This window comes from Erithacus rubecula, assembly GCF_903797595.1.
Source record: "Erithacus rubecula genome assembly, chromosome: 2".
Classification (NCBI taxonomy): domain Eukaryota; kingdom Metazoa; phylum Chordata; class Aves; order Passeriformes; family Muscicapidae; genus Erithacus; species Erithacus rubecula.
This window is the reverse complement of record NC_136685.1, coordinates 25,622,903-25,649,867: the sequence shown is the minus strand read 5'-3', so window position 1 is coordinate 25,649,867 and position 26,965 is coordinate 25,622,903. Positions and strand designations below refer to the sequence as shown.

At 35.3% G+C, this 26,965-nt stretch overlaps 1 protein-coding gene across 1 annotated transcript in view; it reads left to right on the top strand.

The window, feature by feature from the left end:
- EYS (eyes shut homolog) overlaps window positions 1-26,965 on the top strand; it is a gene marked incomplete at its 5' end in the record, with an annotated part of 591,920 nt that overhangs the window by 200,565 nt on the left and 364,390 nt on the right. The window contains 3 exons of the mRNA XM_079298292.1: window positions 188-359; window positions 888-966; window positions 14,390-14,589. Of these exons, the coding sequence (XP_079154418.1) occupies window positions 188-359; window positions 888-966; window positions 14,390-14,589 (451 nt within the window). The remainder of the gene's footprint in view (window positions 1-187; window positions 360-887; window positions 967-14,389; window positions 14,590-26,965) is intronic.

The window sequence follows — 26,965 nt, the reverse complement described above, 5'->3', positions numbered from 1 at the left end:
ACCATCCTTTTTGATATTTACACTATAGGTAATTCCAGTTGGATATTGTTTATTGATGAATATAATGAAATACATGAGCAATGTAACCAAAAGCAATTATGTGGAAATATTAATATAAATAAATAAACTGTTAGTTGCTTGAGTTTAGAATTTAAAGCTTTGTTGCATTTTCTTGATTTTTGAACAGGTGATAGGTGTGAAGTGAATATAGATGAATGTATGTCTGCTCCTTGTCTCAACAATGGAAGTTGCATTGATGGGATTAGCTCCTACAAGTGCCACTGTAGGAGAGGTTTCATCGGAACAAACTGCGAGATAAATGTTAATGAATGCTTGCCAAACCCTTGTCTTCATGGAAGGTGCCTATTTTTATTGAACTACTATTATCTCCATGATAATGGATCTAACTAACAATATTTAAGACTTAATGATATGGGAAGTTGGATAAATATACTTTTAATTATGTTCTCCCATAAAGTAAGAGTAAAAGCACACTTAAAGATGACAGATGTTGCCTGGTTAAGCTAATGTAATAATATAGTGACATTATCTCAATTTCTCTTGCATTTTTGTTCATTACCATAACTAGAATTCAGTAAATGGGGATTAATTAGTATGTAAATACTTAAAAGCAAATCGTTAGCTGCTACATGCCAACAGTTGAAACAAGAAGATGTCTTCTAATGGGACAATCAGAATCCTTAAAAAATGCCCAGCCCCCAGAGTATAAATTTTTGAAATTCATTAAAAAACTATTGAAAAGTACCATAGATTACAGCAGAAATCCATGGAAGAATACTACTATTGTGAAATGCATGGAATAATACTACTAGTGCTGGATCCAGAATTTCAGAGCTTCACCTGAATAACACCATTTTCTATTTCAGATGCATAGATCTCATTGACGGGTATCAATGCTCTTGTGAACCAGGATGGACTAGCTCAAGATGTGAGATAAACATTAATGTATGTTTTCAAAATGCATATTCATGTCAAAAAACATTCCAAAATGTTATAGAAATCTTTTCAATTTATGTATGAATGCAGGGACTTTTCATAATTATTATTTATAGTTTAAAGTCTTATATTACTAAAAGTGTGTCGTATTGTATAAAGGAAGTACAGTCCATACTTTTTCAGTTGAAAATACATGAAAGTCTCACACAAGGTGTAATTCTAGATGGAATATTAGTTTCCAAACTCTTTTACAGCTGAAAAAAGCCAGAAAAAAGTAATCCATTATACAGAATACCCATCATGAAGTGATAAGATACAATATTGCAAATCTGTGTTTATCAGCTGTTGCGTATGCTAATACAGGATACCCTTGGGTAATATTTTCTCCTGAAGCGTCCATGACTTACACTTTTCTCCATTTGAAGAGAAAAGAGATTAAATGACCTGTAGACAACATCATAAAATTATATTCAAAAGATAATCATATTTCATAGCGAGATGTTTGAAAATGCATAGATTAGAAATTCATAGGAAGAAACAATATGCATATACCTTTGACAGATAAGTCTGTCAGAGTAACAGCTTCATTTTTTGATAGTCATTCTATTTGCATGCAATGTGCTTCCCAGATTACCCTATGCTGCAAATGTCATATTTTAAAGGCTCTACCATTGCATTCATCCTGCTCAGACATATATCATTCTATGCAACTCTTGCTGTGATCAGCTAGGCTTTCTGACTGTGTAGGGGTATGCACATTGCAATAATTATAGTAGGCATATTCTCTGCAATTGTTTTTTTCTAGAGTAGCTTCAGCCACCTCCCCTGTTTTAAACAATAATCATGATATAATATGATAAATATCTTTTTCTTTTCCTTCCTTCCTTCCTTCCTTCCTTCCTTCCTTCCTTCCTTCCTTCCTTCCTTCCTTCCTTCCTTCCTTCCTTCCTTCCTTCCTTCCTTCCTTCCTTCCTTCCTTCCTTCCTTCCTTCCTTCCTTCCTTCCTTCCTTCCTTCCTTCCTTCCTTCCTTCCTTCCTTCCTTCCTTCCTTCCTTCCTTCCTTCCTTCCTTCCTTCCTTCCTTCCTTCCTTCCTTCCTTCCTTCCTTCCTTCCTTCCTTCCTTCCTTCCTTCCTTCCTTCCTAGCCTTCCTCCTTCCTTCCTCATTTCCTTCCTTCCTTCCTTCCTTCCTTCATTCCTTCCCTTCCGTCCTTCCTTCCCTTCCTTCCTTCCTTCCTTCCTTCCTGCCTTCCTTCCGTCCTTCCGTCTTCCTCCTGCCTTCCTTCCTTCCTTTCCTTCCTTCCTTCCTTCCTTCCTTGCCTCTTCCTTCCTTCCTTCCTTCCTATCCTTCCGTCCTTCCGTCCTTCCTTCCTTCCTTCCTTACCTTCCTTCCTTCCTTCCTGTCCTTCCTTCCTTCCTTCCTTCCTTCCTTCCTTCCTTCCGTCCTTCTTCCTTCCTTCCTTCCTTCCTTCCTTCCTTCCTTCCTTCCTTCCTTCCTTCCTTCCTTCCTTCCTTCCTTCCTTCCTTCCTTCCTGCCTTCCTTCCTTCCTGCCTTCCTTCCTTCCTGCCTTCCTTCCTTCCTGCCTTCCTTCCTTTCCTCCTTCCTTCCTCCTTCCTTCCTTCCTTCCTTCCTTCCGTCTTCCATTCATTCCTTCCTTCCTTCCTTCCTTCCTTCCTTCCTTCCTTCCTTCCTTCCTGTCCTTCCTTCTTCCTTCCTATCCTTCCTTCCTTCCTTCCTTCCTTCCTTCCTTCCTTCCTTCCTTCCTTCCTTTCCTTCCTCCTTCATTACTCTCCCTTCCTATCCTTCCTTCCATTCCTTCCTTCCTTCCTTCCTTTCCTTCCTCCGTTCCTTCCTTCCTTCCTTCCTTGCCTTCCTTTCCTTCCTTCTTCCTTCCTGCCTATCCTTCCTTCCTTCCTCCTTTCCTTCCTATCCTTCCTTCCTTCCTTCCTTCCTTCCCTTCCTTCCTTCCTTCCTTCCCTTCCTTGCCTTCTTCCCTCTTCCTTCCTATCCTTCCTTCCTTCCTTCCTCTCCTTCCTTCCTTGCCTTTCAGAACTTCCTTCCTTCCTTCCGTCCTTCCTTCCTTTCCTTCCTTCCTTCCTTCCTTCCTTCTTCCTTCCTTCCTTCCTTCCGTCCTTCCCTTCCTTACTCCTTTGTCCTTCCTTCCTTCCTCCTTCCTTCCTTCCTTCCCTTCCTTCCTCCCTTCCGTCCTTCCTTCCTTCCTTGCCGTTCACCCTTCCTTCCCTTCTTCCTTCCTCCTTCCTTCCTTCCCTTCCTTCCTTCCTTCCTTCCTTCCTTCCCTTCCTTCCTTCCTTCTTCCTTCCTTCCTTCCTTCCTTCCTTCCTTACTTCCTTCCTTCCTTCCTTCCTTCCTTCCTTCCTTCCTTCCTTCCTTCCTTCCTTCCTTCCTTCCTTCCTTCCTTCCTTCCTTCCTTCCTTCCTTCCTTCCTTCCTTCCTTCCTTCCTTCCTTCCTTCCCTTGAAGGTGCATTTCTCTGTATTAAGAGCTATGCAATTTCATTTGGTGTAGTAGCCAAGATCTTATTTAGAAAGGAGTCTGCAGGAGTGTTTTTTGTGAGAACAGGACAGGATCCACGGTGGAAACAACCCATTTGAGTCAGCTCCAAACAACCAACTGCAGGGGACAGTTGAGCCTCTCACTCTGAGATGATGGCACTTTTTTAGAAATGTATTTAAGAAAGGGTAGAAAACACTGCTCAGCAGAGAAAGGATTGAGGGGGAAAATGAGAGACAACCAGGCAGTAGCCAAGGTCATTGAAGAAGGAGAGGGAAGAGAAGCTTGAGGTCCTGCAGTGGAGAGCTCCAGTTGGAACTGTAGCCCCTGAAGAAAATCATGGTGGAGCAGGTATTTTCCAGTAGCCCATTGCTACAAACTGTAACTTCTTCCTATTGTATCAATAAGAAGTAGCTAGGTCTAGCATATGAGACAAGCACAAGGATCAAAAGAGTGGCTCTTTGCCTTTATTGCATGGTGGTAGCAGGGCAAAAGAGGAAGTGCATCTCAGGTCTTGGCTTTTTCTAGGAAAGGGTCAGGGAGGGGATTTCTGGCTGTCTGCCAATAGGATAGGGACAGGAGGGACAGGTAAGACATTCCTTATACCTCTGGTATCGGATTACAACAGCCCATGGAGAGAACCATTCCAGAGCAGACATCTGCACTGCAGCCCACATAAAGACCCCATGCTGCAATGTGGATATGCCCTGAGAGTGCTGCAGCCCACAGAGTGCCCTGACAGGAGCACTCCATGGCTGCAGCAGCAGAGAGCTGTAGGCAGGAACTGTGACCGAGCAGAGGAGCCCATGCAGGAGCAGTTTCTACCTGCAGCACAAAAAGAGGACCCACACTGAAGCAGGGAAAAAGTGGGAGGATGAAGGAGCAGCACAGAGGAGCTGGTGCAAAATAGAATCTCTCTCTCCCACCCTGTCTTCACTTCTCAGAATAAAAGGAGGAGGTAGAAAACTTTGAAATAGATGAGTGAAGTTGAGCCAGGGAAGAAGTGGACTGTGGATTTAGGTTTTCTTTCTGTTTCTTGCTGGCCCGAAATCTATTTCTAGTTCCATGAATGTAAATTATTATTTTATTCATGTCAAGTCTGTTTTGCCTCTTACAGTAAATATTAAGTAATCTCTCTGTCCTTATCAATCTAGGAGCTTTGCCATCTTATTTTCTTTCCTTGTCATGTAGAAGGAGGAAGGGTGAGAGAATGGCTGGGTGGTCATTACAAGGTCAGCAACTAAGATGATTCAAGTAAAGAGTTTAAAAATTAAATATATTTATGTGTGTATGTGCATTTCCCTAGGCATACTTGGACTTTTGCTCTTTTCTTTTCCTTTACTTTTTACCTTGGATTTTTCATCCTCACCTATGTTGCCATGGAGGTTTCAAGAAAACACACTTAAAAACTTTCTTTGGTTATCTAACACATTTAGGTACAAAATTAATGCTATGTATCTTTGTAGTTATAGCCTATAACTTTTGCATAACAATTCTGGAGTGTGTTTATTGAAACTTCCTTATCTACTACAATTTTCATTGCTTTTTCATTTATGGAATTCACTCAAGAATGAGTAACAGTACAGACACATGCATTATATGAACCAATTTCAATGCGCATTATTCCCTTTGATATTTTCATATTTTTGAAATGGTAAAATGAATGTAGATTAAGGAAAATTGATCTTTCCTCTCTGATAAACATAGAATAATAGTATGCACTATTATAGTTACTAATATACATTACTTCTCACCTTTTCTGGCTTTTTTTTCTTTGCTGTGATGGATAAGACATGATTGATAGATGTGCCTCTTCCATGCTCAGTTAAGACTGTCTCGTCCTGTCAAGAAGGAAGCAAAAAGCATTTTGGGTCTTTACACAGGAGAATATTCAGCTTATTGGTGCTTCAGCTTGTATCTGATACAAAGCTGTGATCAGAATGCATCCTACAGTTGTTTTATTTTGTCTGGTTTTGACAATGTTTTCTATCTAGTTTCATAAAAGGTAAAAACAAGTAGTAAATCAGGAAAATCAACTAATTTTCTGTGCAAAGGCACCACAGCTTATGCACATGCAGAGGTTACTTCAAGCAAATAAATATTTATTCATCAGGACCAGACAGATTGCACAAAAGACAAGGGTACAACAATCATTGGTGGATGTTTAAGACCCTCAGATAAGGTGGATGATCTTCATGCCTCTCTGAGACTTTTTCACACTCCTGTGTATTTTTTCCTATTTCTAACTGGTTTAAAAAGCATTTGGTAAGGCAAGTAATTTTTTGGAAGTTAAATTAAGGTTAACTTAATAAAAAAAAATAAAACAACCAAACAAAAAAGTGGTTTATGCACAAAATGCAGACAGGTGAATCTAAGAGCAGGAAGAAAGGGAGGTATCCACTTTATTCTGCAAAACACAGTATCTGTCATTACAGACCCATGGGGCAATTTCAGTGTGTGTAATATTTCAGAGACATCCTGGCTATGACATAAAAGTTTATTTTAAGTCAGAATGACTGAATTAGAGTCTTTTGAATTGAAAGTAATAGGAAAAATAGGTAATATAGATATAGATTGGAGAAGTAAAAAAATGGATGAGACCTACAAGAAGGTTGAAGAATTTCACCCCCAGAATGCTCAGCCCTTTGAGGATATTCAACTGACAGACATATTTCTAATCTATTACATGAGAAATTCCTATCAATTGATATCATAGTGGGATCTTGCATCCCAGATACTATAGCAACAGAGTATATCCTAAAACCCAGGAAGATTAAATTATTATATTCAGTTTCAGGAAACTAAGTTATGTAAAAGTGAGGCTCACAAGCACGTTAACAACTTTTAAACACATAATGTAAACACATAATGTTGAAAGCCCAGGTAAAATGTGTGCTACAGCTGAGGAACACAAAGTAGTTCAAAACCCCTGACTGGCTTGAGAAGGAAACTTAAGACCATCACAAGGAAAAAAGTGGCATTTTAATAAATGGAGAACTTGCCTATATGGAAATAATAAAAAAATTTTCAAAACATATTAATTCAAACGTGTACAGGAACTTCAAAAACCTACACCAAAAATTTTAAAGTGTCTTGTTAAGAGTACTCTAACTTACAAAAAATTATTCAAATCTATCCAAGTCTAGAAGCAGGGAATTGGTGGGATTGCTTGATGGTGAAAGTGTAAAATGTGCACTCAAACGGGGTTTGAGAGAAGCTTAATGAATTCTTTGCATTTGACACATGCCAGGAGGACCTCACAAAATGGAAAGAGGGAAAAGGTGGCAGATAATTTTAAATGTAAATTAATATTCTATGGAGAAATAGCCTCATACAACTGAATTCAACTGTCAGTTACAATTCGGGAAAGAAGATTTGGAAAAATCATTGACAGTTCTCTGAAATCATTGTCTCAATCTGCAGTCAGAGCAAAGCATAGCAAAACTGCCCAGCTGGGCATGATCAGAAAGAGTATGAGGGCCAAGGCAGAGGACATTATTTCACTGCTACCTAAAACCAAAGTGGGCTCATACATTGGTTACTGTGCACAATTCTGGATCTTGCACCTTAAGGAACACAAGCAGAGTTAGAGAAGCTACAGAAAGTAACAAATATTATGTGAATTGCCTAGATGACATATAAGGAGATATTTAAAGGGCTAAGACTGTTCCATTAAAAGAGGGGAAAGCAGAAGGAAATGTAATTAAGATTTAGAAAGCTACTGCAGAGAAAGATAAATGGAAAATCTCTTCCCCAAATTCTGTAGTGAAGAACAGACACATGAGGAGACATGATAAAAATAAACAGAGAAATACTAGGAAAAAAACAAGCTGCTGTCTTTGAGAGGAAGCAGAGAGCCCCTAGAACTTGCTGCACCAAAAGGCTGGGGAGTCAGATCACCTCTTAGGAGGTACGGAAAAATTAGACATGTCACAGACAACAGGTTCATAAGTGAATGACAAATTAATCATGGAAATACATGAAATATATTAGAACTTATTAGAAATGTCTGATTAGACAGCTCTGCTTGCTGAAGGACTATGCATGGGAGACAGATGTTGCTAAAGTGGCTTTCCCTCCACCACTACTATAGACAGAATACTAGGCCAGATGGAGCACTGGTTTGATCCAGTATGTTCCTGCTTTGTATCATTCTCACAAAATTACATTTATTTTTATTATTTTTTCCTCTTCTCCTTTTGTTCATAACACAAAATGTCAAAGCAAAACTTTTATATCATTTTGAACTCCTTCTGAATTATTTTGGATAAAACCAACATTCTGAAAGGTGGACACAAGTTTTCCCAATTCATTCCCCAAGATGATGTATATATATTTAATCTACCAGAAGAAAAAGTTAATAATTTAACAAAATGGATACATTGTTCTATTAACTGCAAAAAAATAGTATAAAAATTCTACTAATTAGAAGAATACACTTTATTTATAGTTTTGTTAAACATCAAATGGAAATATATATAAAGCATCCATCTAAAGGTCTCAATATAAATCTCATATTTTTATATGGAATTAATACTATGAGATTTAGCCCAAAGTCCATACACAGTAAAATAAATGATTTTTTTTTTCAAATCTAGATTTAGTGTGGATTAAAACCATATGCATATTATATTCTGCATATAAAAAATCTTTGTTTTAAAACATGAATTAGCTTCTAAAGCATTTATTTGCAGCCTCTTTTACTTTCTGCATGTTTTATTTTTTTTTTTATTTCATTCCAAACCCTTAGAAAAATAGCTCTTGCTCAATAAAAAACCTTCAACTTTGACCTGAGAACAATGTTGCCATACAATTAAATGAATGGAAGCATGACACTTGAAAGCATTTTTCTTTTGTGGCGTGTATATATATGTATCTATAACATGTAGCAAATATATATCTTTAAATTCCTTTCTTATCCCTTCATTTTCTCCCCTTACCTCCCCCCATCAATCATCATGGTGGATTTGAATGAGTTCTCTTAAGTATTATTCACTTTATTTTTTTTTTTTATACAAAGCAAAGCTTCACTTAAATAAAAATAAGTCTACACTTATATTTTTTGCATCGAATCTCTTTTCTAGAAATAGATTTATAAAATTATTTTGAAATAATTTTAGATTTCTAATCAGAATTTCCCAGGCAGACTAATGAAAAATAGTTCTTGCTTCTAAAAAATAATAAAAAAATATCCTAACTTACAAAATGCACCTCTAAGTGCTGGTTTTTTTGGTGTTTTGGGGTTTTTTTGAGAACAGTGCTTAACAGACACATTCTTTTGAAAAATAATGGATTTTCACTAGTTTTATTAGTTTGCCAAAATGTGTTCCCTTAGAATTGTTTCAAGTTATGGATTTATAGGTAATATAATGAAATATGTAGAAAGTTGGGCTTTCTTAGAGAGAATAACCTCACTTCCAAAGACAGATGTCAGTATGGACCCACAGATTTGGATATGGAATAAGTATGCCTTGAGCAGAATGCCTTTCTAGGCATTCACTTTTTAAGAGTCCAGGTTTCAGAACAATTCCCTGCCAGCAGAGCCAGTGGACTGTGCCATGCTAAGGTAGACTCTCTTAAGGGACAGTCATTTTCTTCCTAGTACAGACAAGATTTACTGCACCATGACATTCAGAGAACAGGAAATACAGAGAAGAAATAATAAACTATTGCACTCTAATAAAAGTAGTGGATCTTGTATGACATTGTTTGAACTAAAGATTCTTAATAAAATCTACCCTTAAAGAGCTGCATAACTAGAAATCTCAATATTCTTTCACTTTTTTTACCTTGATTTTTAAATTGCCTCACTATGCTAGGATTTATATTTATTATAAACATAATTTAGTAAAAATAAAGCCAGAAAATTATGGGTTCTCCTGTCAGAAGTATGTATATTCCATTCACTTACATCTCCATGGAAATTAATACTTATATTTAACTTTTATTTGCCTAGACCATATATTTTAGAGATGCCTTGAACCTTTATTTTAAAACTTAATGAGGTGGAAGATCAAGTTTTAGCAGTTCTACAGTGACTGATCCCCAGTAGTCAAGTTGAACCTTATCTCTTGCTGATATATCTGGATTTTGGGAATCCAGGTGGTTATTTTTCTACTGACTTTCTCTAGGATTATAATAATTCTTGTGAAAATAACTGTGCACTGCCATTATCTCCCTGTCTCATTATTTTTTGTTGATTGTGTAAACCTGAGAACACTCATAGAACCATCAAGAATTCTGGAACTTCTTATAGCAAAGAACTCACATTGATTATTGCTTTTAATAGCTCTTAATAGAAACAAATCTATACTCTATATTTGTCTAGTAATTTTAAAACCTTATATATTATGTTTTCAGCAGAATCATGTTAAAATTCTATATATATCATGTAATAATGGTTTTGAAAAAAAATTCTCTCCTAAAAATTCTATTGTGTTATTTTTCTTAGATTTGACTTACTTTGAAGTATGTTAGCTAGTACTTAAATCATGTTATAGTCTACATTTTTATATGCTTTGTGGTAAACAGATTCTAGAACTTGGCACAATGTCTCAATTTCCACTAATCCTAAAAAGAGAAATAATCATCTGTCTTAGTAAGTCATGGTGTAAGTAATAGTTCCCCTCTCTGAAGACTTAAGGGTAGAATTAGCAATTTTTTCCTTAGCATTGCAATGGGAATTCATGTTGATATCTTCTCCATTATAATTTTTAAATCTTTTCCAAATTCATTGCCTATTAACAACACATAAACTCAAAGGATTCCATGTTAGGTCAAAATGGAGAAAGTTCATGCTTCACAGAAAAAACACAACAAACTCAGAATAAGAAATGCCTACTGAAAGGAATCCCTCCTGCTTTACTCTAGGAGGTCAGATGTGAGAAAATTCAAAAGATATTTAGGTGAAAATAGAGTGTGTCAGACTAGTGAAGAGTTGATAAAAACTCTATATAAATAATTACAATTGCATAATTTTTATTTTGTTTTATCATTTCTCTTCTTTACATTGGAACTTATTAAAGCCATCTAAGTTTTGAAAGATGAGCTAGGAAGGAGAGCATTGGTATGCTGTAAAGTGTGAGTACTGGGAATTCTTTATGGATGTGAAGAAAGTTTGGGAATAAACAGTCAATAAGGATTGAGCATTTTGGGGTATTTCAATGACAGTGTAAGCAACAAATCCCTTCAGAACAAGAAGATGAGAAGACAAGGCCCTGGTTTCCTTGTCAGTGTGGCTGTAGCCCTGGTTTGACTGAAGCTGCCCTTGAACGGAACAAATAAAACAGAAAAGGAAAAAGGAAAAGGACAATGATGGCCCCAGGAAAGCTCGATTTGGACAGGTTACTTGCTCTGGCAGGACAGAAAAGAAATTTTTACAGACTATGAATACCCAAGTGTGGTGAGTTCCTTTTGTCTGGCTGCCAAATATCCACACAGCCACTCCTGCACTTCCCCTCCTTATCAGGAGAGAGGGAGGAAATAAGAGAAGTTTGTGGGTCAAGATCAGGACAGGGTGTCAGAGACACCAATTATTGTCACAAGAACTGCACAAGACTCAGCCTGGGAAAGATTAATTTAAATTACTGTCAATGAAAAGCTAAAAGACATTCCTTCCAACCAGCCAAAACATGTTTCTGCAGAGGGTCCTCTACAGGGGCTGCAGCTCCTGCCAGGAGCATGGTCAGGCATGGGCTCTCCCATGGGCTGCAGCCTCCTTCAGAGCACATCCACCTGCTGTGGTGTGATGGTCACACGTGTGGCAGTGTGGATATCTGCTCCTATATGGTTCTTTTTGGGCTAGAAAGTGCCAACCTGCTTCACAATGGTCTTCTTGAGGATCTTCCCAGGGAGCCCTGGTGGACACTGCCTCCTTTGATGGTTCAGCCTGCAGGGGCTTTTTTCACACTTGTTTCTCACTCCAGTCTCTGACGCTTTTCTGCGCATTTTTATACACTTTCCAAACACATTGCTGCTGCCCGGGCTGTGGGCTCAGCTCTGCCCTGTGGTGGGTGGTTGGATTGAGCTGGAACCAGCTGGAACAGGCCATGCTCTCATAGGAAACTAAAAATGAGAGTAGGGCATGAAATAAATTAAGAAATTTGAGAGAATAGCAATTAAAAGGAGTACTTGGTGTTTGTAGAAAGTCCTGAGAAAGAAAACAAGCTGGGTACCAAAGCTGTCATCGTTATTGTCCCTTGACCTCTCAGTATTACAACTGCTCAGAAAGACGTGGAGGTTTCAGCATGTTCTAAATGGAATAATTCTGCTGAGAAATCCAATACAGAGCTGAAAGTGATTTTGTGCCTTTTTGGGGGAGTTTCATTTTGGTATTTTCTTTGTGGTGTTTCGGGGTTTTTTTGATGTTTGTGTTTGCTTGGGATTTTTTGGGTGGGTTTTTTTCTTTTGTTTTGGGTTTGTTTTTGTTTGGTTACTTTTTTTTGTTTTGGATTGGTTTTTGGTTTTTTTTTCCCAAACATTTATTGCTAGCAAATTGTTAAATTGTTAGTATAAGCTGCACAAAATCTTAAGAGCTTTGCTTTCTTATTTAGATTTTGTCTCTGCAGCTTAAAAATTATGCATTTTTAAATTCCCTTTCAAATTAAAGTTTCAAATTTAGTAAAGACTGAAAAGACCCCAAGAAAATAAGAAGGTACAAATTTAGGTATAAATAAGTTAGTAACTGCAACACTCCTATATAAAAAGCTATAATGGCCCATCTTTGTGAATATTATACTTGCAGGTTTTTTGGTCTCTTTTTTTCAGTTATTGAGAGGCAATTTTCCTTATATGATCACTTTTAAGTAAGAAGAGATTAAAAGATATCTTATTAGGTTGGGAACTGGGCAACCAAGCAAGTATTTTTCTCCTACTGTAGGGAAGAGGCAATGTTCCTCAGTCTGTGAGTCCCTACAATTGTCGCTCTCATTTGGCAACTGTCTGGTTAGGGAATCATAGTTAAGATTCAATCTCCTATTACGTAAAGGAAGTCAAAGTGAGAATAGCATTGATGTTTCAATTAACTTGTCTTCAGATAATCAGGGTAGCTGGGAATTTTCTGTAGATCCAGCTATTCCCTAATGTAATGCTGTAAATTCAGTCTCTGGTAGGATCTTAGACAGGCAAAACTTGGTACCAGCAGTCTTGCAACTTCAGTTTGTCATCTTGTGTCCTTGTTCTTTAGACTACAAACTGTGGCATTTGTTGGTAGTGTAGTAGCTCATCAACTTTGGGACAAAGTTATTTGTGGCGTTTTCATCATAGTTTTATCATCTTTTCACTGACACAATTTTCTTGCATGAGTTAAGAGCAGTGCAGACTAGCAGACCTCTGGTAATAGTTTGCTCTGGTTTTTTGTAAGTCTAATGACAAACTTTTAACTGCAGCACATCAGAATGTACTGGGAACTGATAGGCGTGATTTCTTTCCTACAAATTGTTCAACATTTATTTTAATGTAAAATCTTAAAAGAACAATACATTTCACAGAAGAAAATAAAAAGGTTTTACATTGTTTGCCACTTGGTACAACTGTGATAGTGTATTGAGTGAAAGCTGTGAATATTTTTCTGTGCCTTTAATTTATCCTTAGTTACTTTGATGATTTTGGTATTTTCTGGATTTTAACTTTTGAGTCATTATTAGGTAAAAATTTGATCCATTAATTTATATAAATTTAATTTATTCTGCTAATGAGAATAAATAAAGTTTGAGTTTGTCATGTGGAATAAAAGTAAATCCAAATTAAGAAGACTATACAAGTTAAAGGAATAGAAAAAAAAGTCAGAGTTGGAGCTGAGAACTAAGACTTTTTTATAAACAAAAAAGAACACTACTGTCTGCTGACAAAGAAAATGTAATTAATATAGCAAAGGACTACTTCTAGAACCTAGACACAGGAATTTTGGCAGTCTGTAGGACTATCTCCATCTTCCTGTGGGATATATAATTCAATTAGCTTATGTAATGCTCACTAATAAATCATCCTATATACACCCAGCTGGACAGCTTATAGAAAAATAAGTTGTTTTCTCACAATTCCCCATGGATATCTGCATTTATATTCTGCCAAAGCTACTGTAGTACCTGCAGGAAATGTGAATGCCCTTGGATATCCTTAAAGAATTAAACCTCCTAAAGTTACGGGAGTGTGAAAATAAATTTAAAATACTAGATTTAGCTAGACTATTTGGGTTGCAGCTGCAAAATACAACTCCTTTGGGATGCAGGTGAAAACTAGGTTTCTGTGATCAAGGGCAAACACCATTTTTGCACTGGGTATTGCACTAAATATACTCTCTTGTAATTCTGGAGAAATATTAACTTGCTGCTAATTCATGTGGTTTGAAAGTGATCATTTTTACATTAGCCTTATCAGAAGAAATTATATGTCTCTATTTGCAATATTAGGCATTAATTGATAAGAAGAAAACAATTATCAGAAAATATTCATAATTGGCTTGCTTGCATTCATTTATATAAGTAATTCTTTATTCTGTCCAGAATTGCCTTACTAATGTGTTTGTTTTACAGCAGAAGGTCCTAATGTAAAAAAAAAAAAAAAAAAAAAACAAACAAGAAATAATTGTATCAACTGTGGAAAACATGATTTAAAAATTCAATCATTTAATCATACTTTTGGCTACATAAAGCTATATTTGCATCTATATTTGCAGATATATAAAGCTATATTTGCATCTCTGCAAGATTAATGAGTAGGAACAAGTATAGTGAGTGTGAGTTGTAATCAAAGGATATTTATATATACAAATTTTTTTGACAAATTAGAGACTTCTCCTTATCAGACGAGTTCAATACTTTTTCAAATCTCCAGATTCAGTCTCTTGCACTTGTTGTTGAGATGAATGAGTAACTGATGTGTTTTAAAGATGTGAAATGAATGTATTATTATTTCTCTTCTCAGGAATGTGAGTCTGCTCCCTGCATTAATGGAGGTTCTTGTCAAGATGACATCAACGCATTTGTTTGTGCTTGCCTGAGTGGGTACACTGGCAGGTTTTGTGAAGTTGATATTGATGTTTGCAGTGAGTCCACACTGAACTCAGTTTTGTGTTACAATGGAGGTGTGTGTGTTGATGGACCTGGAAGAATGTTTCATTGCAGGTTAGTATAAATGCTGTCATGTAATCACTTTAGTCAATACACATGAATTTGTTAATATTTCAGGACAGTACTGATACCGTGTGCACTATGTGAACTCAGATGTATTTCGTGCTCAATCCATTTATTGTCTTAGACCATTCACCACTAAACATCAGACTCTTCTATCTCAAAAGTCATATTCTAGTGCTTTTCAGAATGATGTGTGGAAACATCTAACATAAAGCGAACCTAAAATATTTAAAATTATTATGTTACTGATATGTATGTACTCATGTGTTTTGTACTCAAAGGGAAAATGAACTTGCAATCTAATTTTGATGACAGGTAATTTACATACTATGTGTACACAGACACATATTCAAAGCAGCATCCTAAGATCCATCATCATCACTTTCCACCTGTTAAAGACTTCTGCATAATACATGTAATTTTATGTCTTATATATTTAAAATTAGGCTACTTTATTGACTGTTTACATTATTATGTCAAATCTTAATGTCCAAGTCCCTTTTCAATTGCTAAATTTGTAGAAATATTAAATACTAAGAACTTATTTTATAAACATTCTTAAGAGAGAAACATAAATATTTTCTCCTATAAAACCATATGTTCAAGGGCCCCCTGAATACTTTATGCCAGTCAATCAACTGCAGCATTCAGCTTGGTGCATATGCAAACTGACTGAGGGTGCCCTTGATCCCATTATCTCTGTCATTGATGAAGATATTAAATAGTGTTTATCTCATGACAACTCAAAAATATTCTGGTTAGCTTGGACCTTTCAATACATGCTGAAGTAATTCACACTCTCTTTATTCTGCAATGGGCTTCTACCTGCCCAGAGACTTCTGTTGTGACTCAGATGTCTCATAACCTGTTTCACTCATTATTATTTGATTGTCGGTTTGAAAATTCAGTCCTTTACATTCTCCTGTTTATTCTTTCCCTGGTCATGTTAATTCTAGACTCCTTTTTTCAAGCTTTAGGTACTGCAGCACCCTTTCATCTTTCACAGATTAATCCTCTGAATTAAATTAAATTGCTTATATTTCTTCCCTCTTGGGAGATTATGTCAAACATTTTAAGGGTTTTACCCTGCACTTGCATCTGAGCCCAGCATTGACCATCAGGAGGACTTCATGGAACCAGAGCCAGGGAATTTGAAATCAATTATAATTAGAATTTTTAGTGTTTCCAAGATGAAAAAGGTTTTCATGAGTGTTGTAAGACTACAGTAAAGTAGGCTGATATAAGATATGGTTATGATCCTGCAAAAAGAAGTGACATGATAAAAATTTCTTCTGATGGAGTCCAGGAAAAGGACTTTTTTCAACTGATTTCCTCTTCTATATTGAAATGCTTTAGAAAACAGATATAACTCCCTTTCTTGTAATTTGGCACGTGCTACCATTCCAAGTAATTTGTACAGAAGTAAGAAACATATAAAGATCATAAAGTCAGGTTTGTTCCTGTACAGTGGAAGTTACAATGTGAACCCTATTCCTTTTTTACCCTTCCATTCAAGTTTTAAGCAGTCTGGATAAAGCTCATGTACAGACTGGAGGACAGGAGTTATATGGAGGATGGAAAAGTGGAATCAAAAAATAAAGGAAGGGAGAAATATCTCCTATTCTATCAGAACATCACAAACATTTAAATAAATAATAAGTCTTAATGCCTGTGGAATGAGCAGCAAAATTACATTAATCCAGTATTACTTAGAGTCTTCTTGTTTTGGAGATATGCTTTGGGATGTTTCAATTTTGTGTCTGGTAGATCAGAAAATAGGAAGTAGTGAAAATGGTCCAGTAGTGGGCAAGTGTCAGGCTGCCTTAACTGTGAGCACCACTGCCAGCTTCAGCTATGATGTAGGTGATATTTTACTCAGTAGTACAATGAACACTTCAACTTCTCTTGAATTATGTGTGAATCAATTACATGAACAACCCTACAGGCTTCTTCCCTGAAATGAATATGAAAAATACCCTTTGGGATAGTCCTTGAATTGTGTGTTATCTGAAATATCTTTCTGTCTTCAAACCCTTGGTTTTAAAATAAAACAACTCATTGGAAATGAAAGGGATGCTGGGAGTTGTAATTCACTTCTATCCTGGGCAGATTGCCATTGAATCAGCGCTTCAGGAAATAGATTACCATCTGAAAGGATGCCCACCTACCTTCTTTTGTTTTTCAGTCTTCTTAATTAAAGGTGCTGGCTGCCACAACAATAAACACTATATGAATCAGCAAATTAATAATATAATAACATTGGGCTCAGGGGCCTTTCAGGAGACAATTCAATCCAATATACATATGATTGATATAATGAATATGTAATACGAATTCCAAAGCCTTTTCATTATATGTTCCAAGTATTCTGGGAAGAGAAACTGTTCATATAAAATACTCTGAAATTTCTCATTGTATTTAATCCACAGTTGGCTCATTTCTACTTTTGAATCTTTTGGTCCCAGATCATTCAGTATATTTAGCTTGAAATTTCAAAATGTAATAGTGATGATAATAATAATAATAATAATAATAATAATAATAATAATAATAATAATAATAGTAATAATAAATATTCTTCCTTCCCCACTAATTCTTGCATTGACCTTTTTCAAGTGTTCCATTTCAGGTACTTCCTGGTGATTAAGTTCAGAAGTCATAGTATTTTGGAAGGGTTATCTGTGTAGTGTTTTTAGCCTGATCACGTGAAAATAATGTCAACAGTCCTATGACAGGTCTTGCCTTAGATTATGTTCCTGAATATTATAGCTTCATTGTACTTTTTCAGCTTTTTATAGCACATATAAGGCTTGCAATTTTGTTTTTTTAGGGAAAAGAGAGGAGATTTTTGATGTCATTCTGTCTTTTTCAATATTTTTTTCATATTATATTGTTACTGTTGTAAGTTATAACCTAATGTATTTATTGTTATAAGTTGTGCGTCTGGGAGATGTGTATCAGTACAAGTAAGTTTGACCCTATCTTTTGATTCCCAAAGGAGGACTTGTGCTTTTTAAATCTTTGGATTATGTTTGACTACATAATTTGTTTCAGAACTGAAGCTTTTTTTGGCAGCATCTTTACAAGATTACTGTATACTAAAGACAGGTAAGAAGAAGAATTACTGATCAAAAAGTGCCAAGTTTTTTTCCTTCAGCCCATGAGATCTTAGAAAAAAATCAAAAATGGGAATATCTTATTCTACATTTCCTCCAAATGAAGTGCAATTATTTTTAAACATTCATTATAATATCTACCTATCTATTATTTTATTCTACTGATAAGGAAGCAGAGTTTATATTTTAGAGTATCTTGTTTCCAGTATCTATGTTTTCTAATTTTCTTGATCTGTTTGAGCAAGGATCAGCAGTCATCACGATTAGTTAGGACCTCTATAAGAGTCTAGGAAACAGATTAAAACAATTCAAGCATGGAGAGGGTGTATGAGCAAAAAGCTGGAGTCTGGAAGACATATTAGTCTGTGGATGTAGTATGCAGACAGCATATAAGATAAAAAATGGTAATGTAGGCAATGTATGAAAAAATATATTTTTCAGAATCAAATTTGTTTAGGAATTGGTAAGTGTTTTTAAACAGAAATGTAATTTATCAGTACTGTACATTCAGTATTTTACCCCAAAGGAAATATAACTATTCTTTGAAGTTGTTCGTATCAACTGTACCTCCGGGCAATATACAAAAAGTTCTCCTGTACTTCAAAAGGCTTAACATGGGGAACATTTACACAGCATTTAGATAGTGAAAGACAGGTTGCAAGGTCTGACCAAAGTTGCAGAGTACACATTACGCAGAGCTATACATCTACATTCCTCAGTGCACTGAAATAAATGTAAGAAGCAAGTTGTTTTTTGGTTTTTTTTAATATGGAAGAAGCAACTTCACTGGACCATTAGAATCTCTTAAAGCTGGCAAGTCATAAAACAATAGGTGCTCACATTGTATGAGCTGTGAATATGTATACTGTACACTTTGTTTCATCTATGAGAACAAATGCCACTCCATTTATATGTAGATAACAAGATGGATTCAGCTGATTTCATAATTGACTGACTAGTCCTTTACACTTAGTGAAGCATGAATATTTTAGTGTTTGCATTGTGTGCATGTATTAGGTTGCATGAAAACAAAAGAAAATGTGCATAGATTCAAGCCACAAACCATATAACCTTGTATGGTATTTCCAGCAGTGGCCATAAGGGGTTTGCCTGGAAAACATATGAAATGTGCACATGCTATTTGTCCTCCAGTACTCTCCCATGTTCTCTTAAATGGGAGTTTTCTTGAGCCTGTTTTGATTAGTTCAGTAGAAGTCAGTGAGTCTCTACTCATGCCATTTTCCTTGAACATATATAAACTTTTCCTCTGAGGAGGGGGCTTTGATTAGGCAATCTCCATAGATCCCTGACCAGATCAGCTGCTCTGTGCCATTACACTACAGCAAACAGACCCACAGGCCTCATCTGTTGCATGGAAAAATATCTCCCTTTTTAAAACTTTAAGTACTGCTGCTGCCAGTTTTTCCTATACCTAATGTGGAAAAACAGAAGGAAAAGATGATTCCAAGTCAAGCTTTCCTTGTTTTTGTGGGCCACGGCCACATTGTGCTATGGCCCTTCCTTTCTAGGGTAAAGGTTTCTTGTTTTCCCAGTCCTTCCTCCTTCTGAAGTCATCACAAACTTTTGTTCATCCTTGTTGCCCTTTTTCAAGGCTTCTTAATTACTATTTTTCCTTTACTAACAAAACAGGATAAGTACACGCAGTATCCAGGCTGTGGGCCACTCCGTGATTTACACAATGATGTGTTTTCTTTCTCCTTCTCTATTTGCTCACAACAACAAGAAGTAACTTTTCACTGATGCTGTGAGGAAAGGGAACGCAGGTGTTTCAGTATTATACTTAAGTTAGCTGATCACTAAAATGTAGTTTCCATGGAGAATAGTTAGATAAAATTAACATGCTACATGTGTCTATGCTACTGTATGTACTATTATTTTATATGTATGTATGCATGTGTATATATATAATGCATAGAAATATGCGTATACTTGATTTTTAATTGCATCACACTTTTTTATTTAATCAAAATCTCATTATTACTGTCAGATCAATAAGAATAGGAAATGATTTAAATGACAATTTCTAGTAATTTATCCATTTTGTAATGACAAATGCTGGTATCTTCATGTAAAAAAGTACTAACTTTAACACTATCAAATGCAATAGTAGAATAAAAAGGTCCTGTATTTTTCTTACTTACATGACAAGCATATAAGGGGGAAAGGAAAAAGTCCATCATAATCTTTATTTGATAGCTCCTAATAAAAAAAATTAATTTATTAAACTGCTTTTACTAACTATTAACATACCCATACACTGTGAGCTATAAACAAAACTGTATTTAAAAAAAAGCTAATGCATAATTAAAAAAAAAGAAAAAGTAGTTCTTTAAGTGAATTATTTTTCTGAATTATTTTAGAAATATTTTTGGGAATAATATTGAATTGATATGTTGCTCTTTGTGCATGATGTTTCATGAAGGGTACAGGAATTTACCATAGTCATAAGGAGGTAACAGATCAGTTTTAAATGGCTTGTGCCTGGATTAGCAAATTAACCAGAAGGTCAAGATCAGAGGATTTGGACTAAGTATGCAAACCTAACAAATAATGTATCTAAAGATGCATAATGGGTACAATAAGGCTGATGGAATACCTGTCTCCATGAGCTTCTGGGCAAAGGTAGAGAAAAATTATCGTTCTGTCACTCAAGTGGATGATATGTTTTGATGTTCGAACATATCATACAATTTTAAATACCACTGTGATATTTAACTAATTAAATAAGAAAAGGGAAATATAAAAGACTGAAAATGTCTAGAAGCTGTAAAAGTGGGGCATGAAGAAAGGCAAGGCATTAAGAAACATATCCCAACCACGCCTATATATTTCTTTTAATAAATGCATGTTCTATCTTTTTTTTTTTTTTTTTTTTTACCAGCCTTTACTGGTGGTATTTACAATGGCAGCACTTCATCTAGTTAAAATTACCCACTCTCCTTATCATTCTACTGTTCTAAAATTCAATAGTAAAGTGCAATCTGCTAGAGAATTAACATTGTCTACAAAAATGCAGACAGCAGTGTCTGGAAATGAGGCACTAAAATCTAGTAGGAATAAAAACACACCCAAAAGCAAAACACAAATCTCATACAAATCACCCATCTGCCCAGTTCCAGAATAAAAAGATTTTAAATCTTACATCTGAATAGCTATTGCCAATTGTTATATTCTATTTTTTAAACAAACCTTTTAAAAATGCATTGCCTGAAAAGACACAGGATGCCTCTACCCTATATATATATATTGGTTTGGGATTTTGGTTTTGTTTTTATAGCTAAGTTGTTTGGTTTATGATACAGAAGCCAAATAAAAATAGCTAGTGGGAATCACATTCACATTCTCTTTATACAAGATGCAGGGACTGAACAGGTGAGAATGTACCTGTAACAGAACATTTTGATTTTTTCTAGTCATACACAGAGAATATTTAACTCAAACTTACCCAAAATATGAATGCCTCAGCAATATCCAAGACCTAGAAAAAGATTTAAAATTTCACAGTGCTGAAGAAATAATATGCTGCTTATTTTTTCAGCATACCTTTTAAAATACTAAAGCATGTTATACAAGTGGTTCAAAGACATGTCCCTATTGATTTTTTGCTGTTAATCTTCAAAACTTTGTGATATTTGTGACATTCCTTTTTTTCTCTCTTAAGTACATCTTCTAGGCACATGTAGAAAAATGACAAATATACTGCTATGAGTGAACTGACTGAGCATTTTATAGTGATTGCTTACAAAAGTAGCAACAAACCTATCAGAATTTACATCACTTCAAAAAAATGATTACTGTACGTGGTTATCTTAAATTAATGAATCATATAATGCAACAGTTGACAATGTTTAATATGTTATTGTTTAAAATCCCTTATTTACTGTTTTGAAGAGTTCAAACCTACTGGCATTTTGCAAACATAAGAAATTTACTACCTTGTATTTTGAGTGACAGCCCTCATTTGAAAAAAAAAGCAATATGAAATATGAAATCTGCTAAACCAGACTACAAGACAACATTTTATTAGAATCCTTGAGGGTGTTTTTAATAATTAAATGGATATGCTCACTTTTTACAATAAAAAAAAATTAAATATAAATAAAAATTAAAATAGTTTTACAATAAAAATAGGGACAAGAAATATAAAAAAAGCAATGGAAACTATTAGTCCTTATCTAAGACCAAGATGGAAGTATTATAATTTCAACTTGTCTTTATAAAGAAAAGCTTTTTCTAAACTGCATTCACTTGTCTATTGACCTTGGTAGCACAAAGAATTTGAAAGCAAATCAATTTCAGGTCATTGCTTTAAACAACAGAATTTCCACAGGTTATATTTGATGGATTGATTGATTGAGTTTTATTTTAAAGGGCATTTATTGAAAAAGCTACAGGGTGGCTTATGGTTATTTCATTTTACTATAGCCTGCATCTAAAAAGGTGGGAAAATGAAACATGTCGGGAAAAATTAGATCAATTTTAATTTTTTGTTTTTTAAATAGCAAGGTCTTTCAGATATATAGATTGATGCTTTGTAGAGGTGGGCAAGGGCATAGATAAGGGAAAAAGAAAGGGAAAAAAGAGGGTAAATCAGGAAATTTTAAGGGCCATAATAATAATAAAAATGTTTCTTCCATCTAAGTTCAGCATTGAAAATGGAAATTTCAGAATTAGTCTCCAGGGGAGCCATATTTTTTTTTTTATAAGTACGTGTATATGCTAGTATGCATGAATATGATTAGTTGCTATGTTATAATTTTCCTCTGTATTTATAAATAAGTATAAATAAGTATAAATAAGTCCATCTAGTAATACTGCAAGGATACTTTTTAGCCTAAAACCATTTAGTAATTACAAATTCTACTTATATTTACTCAAATTTAAATATATATATATATATATATATATATGGCATTGTGACAAATGACATAATTCTATTAGAATTTTTCTGAAGTGTCATAAACTGCATATTAATGTAACTGGGATTACATGTTCTTTCTTTATATGAGTTTACCTAAAATTTTTGCTTTTTTTTTTGAAGATTTCATGCTGAAAATCTCATTTTCAGTTCTGTAGAATAAAACTAAAGATCAGTGTTCACCCAATTTCTATTTATCTGCACTGGTGAATTAGGTGCTTTTCCTGGGAGCTCAACCCAGAGAAATAACCATTTTCCTTCAGAAGATAATGTAATACATGGTAATAGGTAGTACCAGATTTTTTTTTTCTTCATCTATGTACACCTGAATTACTTCATGCTGAAGTAACCATAACTTAGGAAGTACTAATGCTAGAAACAAGATTAATAACTCTTGTAAAATAATCTTCCTCAGGGTTTGAGCATGAAGTAAAAGTTTATTTTCTTTGTTGATATAATTTTCAATATCTTTCTGTCTATTATTTAAACATAGTTCTTTGTGTACTCATAATTGTGTCCGAGAATTGGGGGAGAGAAAATGGAACATAGGAATTGCTATTTAGTATCAGATCTCAGCCTCATTTTGTTCTCTATCTGATCTTGTACTGGTTTTGGAGGAATGCCTAAGGAATTTAGCAGAAAAATATTTTTCTCCCCAACTCTTTGTCTACTACCATATATTGGTCTCACTTTAACTGGTTGGAGGCAGTGATTACCCTGAAGCATAAGTTCAAGATCCTTCATAAAGGTTATTTTAAAACATTTTTAAATATGGCCATTTATCTATCCACTAAATTTCAAAACCTTTCCAAGATTTTGTTCACAAATCTACCACTAAAATTTGTTCATCTATTCATCTCTAATAGTTTGTGCACATCATGTATATTGCTTTATATGTTATATTGTTTTGATTTCTTCCAGAAATCAGTTTATCCAAAACGTGTAGAAGTCATTCTGCATAGGTGTCCCTGAAACACTGTTTTCTGCATGACTGCAGGTGCTCTGTCTCCTTCTCAGTAAGATTACAGAATACATTCTTCAGATTCTAGGTACTTTGGTGCCTACTGAGTATTCCTATTATTTTTCTCATTTTCTTATCAACAATCTTTTTGTGAAGGCCTTACAGGAAGACATATAATTGCTATTTTCTCTCAAATAATAAATAAAGAGAACAGAAAGACCAGGAAACAGACTCGGACATCTTTGCTTTCCAAGTAAATGTAGAATATCAATGATAGGTAGTGGCAAAGCTATGAAAGTAAGTAGCAGAAAACATAACTCTTCACTGCCAGTGGTCTGTTGGAATGAAAATATTTATTTTTTATTCTGAATATCAAACTGATTTGGAAAAGGTAATAAAAACTAAAAATAATAATGTGTAAATGGCAAAAACAGTGAAGAGGCTGCAGTCATCAGCAATTCTTTGACTATGATTATTTTCTTCATCAGCAAACAGGTGCTTTCTATTTTCATTCCTTCCATCTATTTAGTGGTGTTTGATCCAAGGTTTAGAAAAGGTTAAAGGACCAACTGTAAGGTGTAAGCCAATTTTCTATCCCACTCTTGCTTTCACACTGGTAAAAACTTTTGTGGTGTATTATATTTTGTAAATCTCTCGACAGTTTTAAATATCTGCAGCTAGCTAGATTAAGAAACTAAGATGGCACTCTAGGCACTACATTGGCAATGTGAACATTGAAGTTAACTTAGAATGGTAAACTTTTAAAAATCAGTATATGCTACAAACCTTGTGCAATACCTTGCATGATCGTAATATTGTTGTATCATTGTAAAACATTCTCTAGAGGGGTTGCAGGGACAGGGAAAAAATAAGAAGCACCTGTTTTTCACTCTAGGTCTTGTCAGGTTTGGCAAACAAAACAGTTTGAAATGAGAAATTAAATTTATAGCTTACTGGCGAGTAATCCCAGCAATCTACAGACTTATTCCCTGAAATTCTCTCCAAAGGGAAGGGTATCAGACATGGTACGTTAAGCACTGTTGAGGATTTTTCTGGTAAAATCTGGTTGAATGACAAAATACAAATTAGTGGGGAAAATCAGGTAGTGGAAGAAATTCTCTGAATATGGTAAAAAATATTATTTTCACTTGTTTTGAAGAAATGCAAACTTTTCTTTATTCATAATCTTAATGAAATTAATAGACCCTCTCATACTGTGCATGTGCTGAAAGATGTGCCAGGAGTGAAGACCACATTGGATCAACATAGAGCTGTGTTTGGGATTCAGGAAAAAAAGGAGAGTTAGTGGCCTTTTGTGGCCTTTAGTAGTAGGAGCAGACAACTCTGGAAGACTTATAAAGTTATGTACCTCGTCTAGTTGAAAGTGTCCCTGTCCATAGAAGAGGGGCTGCAGCTAAATGATCTCCAAGGTCCCTTTCCAACACAAACCATTCTATTATTTGCTATGTTGTGAAGTTATGCAGGTAGAAAATTGAAACTGCCAAAGCTCGAGTAAAACCTAATCTTCCTAGTGGCATAAAAAAAAAATAAATCTATAAATACATCAGCAACAAAAGGAGGGATAAGGAAAATCTTCGTACATTATTGGATGTGATGGAGGAAACAGTGGAAACAGAGGAGCACAAAGCTGACATACTTGATGCCCTCTTTGCCTCAGTTTTTAACAGGGTAATCAATACCTGGTGAAAAAGGACCTGGAGATGCTGGTTGATGGCCAGCTGAACACAAGCCAGCAGTGTGCCAAAGTAGCCCAGAAGGCCAATGATATCCTGACTTGTATCAGAAGCAGCATGGCCAGCAGGATTTGGGAAAGAGTCATTGGCGTGTACCCAGCTCTGGTGAGGTTGCACCTTGAATTCTGTGCTCCGTTTTAGGCCCCCGACAAAAAAGACAGTGAAGTGCTGGAGCATGTCCAAAGAAGCTGGAAAAGGGTCTAGGCAGTAAGTCCAGTGAGGAGCGGCTGAGGAGCTCATAATTACTTGTTAAATGCCCCTGATTAACTTTCTGTTCTTTATATGTTTGGAATTGGGTTCCAAGAAATCTTGCCCATGACCTTTCCAGGAACAGAGATAAAGATAATTGGTTCCATTATACTTTTTCTTCTTAAAGGTAAACATAATATTAATCTTCTTCCAGCTAATAAATCACCCAAGACCACTGACAGCTTTAATTTCTATATTGTTATAAGTACAAAAATGGCCATTATATTTTCCTCACAAATTACTTTTCTTTTTCTTAATTTACTGTGAGTGGCTGAGCACTGATATAAGAACAGTAGAGAAGTACCTATTTTCATTGCTGATTCCTTCATTAACACTGAAACAGGAAACTTCAGTTACACACTTTTTAAGAATTGATAATCTTTGTAACACATGGCAACATTACCACTTAACACACCAGCATATCAATTACTCTCTCATAGCAGCTGCACAGTTCATCTACCTTTGTCCTATTGGTTAGTGAACAGCAAATGAAGGCAGTCCAGATGGTCATGGTAGCCTGCCTCTTAATGAAAAAGTGTTTTTTGTGAGTTACTATTTTCTTTGTATTGATGGACAATATATAAGATACCATAAAGAATCCATTATGCTATTTATCCATTATTCTGAAGTCTGGCAGCCTCTGCTTATTTTGCTAGGTTTGAGGTGGTTTTGTTTTGGTTTGTGATTTTGTCTTTTGCTGTTTATTTTTGCTGATTTTGTTTGCTTGTTTGCTTGATTTTTCTCTGACATTTAATTCACGAAATGTGAAATAGATGTGTTTGGAAAGAGGCTGCTCCAAAGCATGTCTTCCAGAAATTCTTGTTTAGTCTTACTGTCTCCTTCTTTTCCATCTTCTGAGTCTGCTCTTGTTTGCCTCCAACAGCTAGAGTGCTTAACATTGCAGAGGTTGTAGAACCTAGAAATGGTTAATTTCCCACACTGTAAGGCCCAGCTGGATCATCTCTAAGTATTTGAATAGATGCTTTACTCAGATAGAGTGGTAAAATCAGTAACATGAAATTTGTCTTGTAGTTCAGTCACAAGCATAGATATACCTACAATGAAGTGCTATTAGTAGAAGAGATCAAATAATAGCATCATACCACCTCAGTTGATTATCACTGTTGTAATGGTTATACAATGAAATTGGCACAAATGGAGTGGTCTGTGTAATCTTTTAGTGGTCTCCAATTTGCATTGTCTTCCCTGAATTTATTCTTTAGAACTGTATGAATAGAGTACAATATACTGAACATATGTAGCTAAATTACCATTTGCTGCTGCTAACTCTCTTTTTCCTCTTTGGTTGATATACAGTACAGAAACAAAAGACCTAAGTGTAAAACCA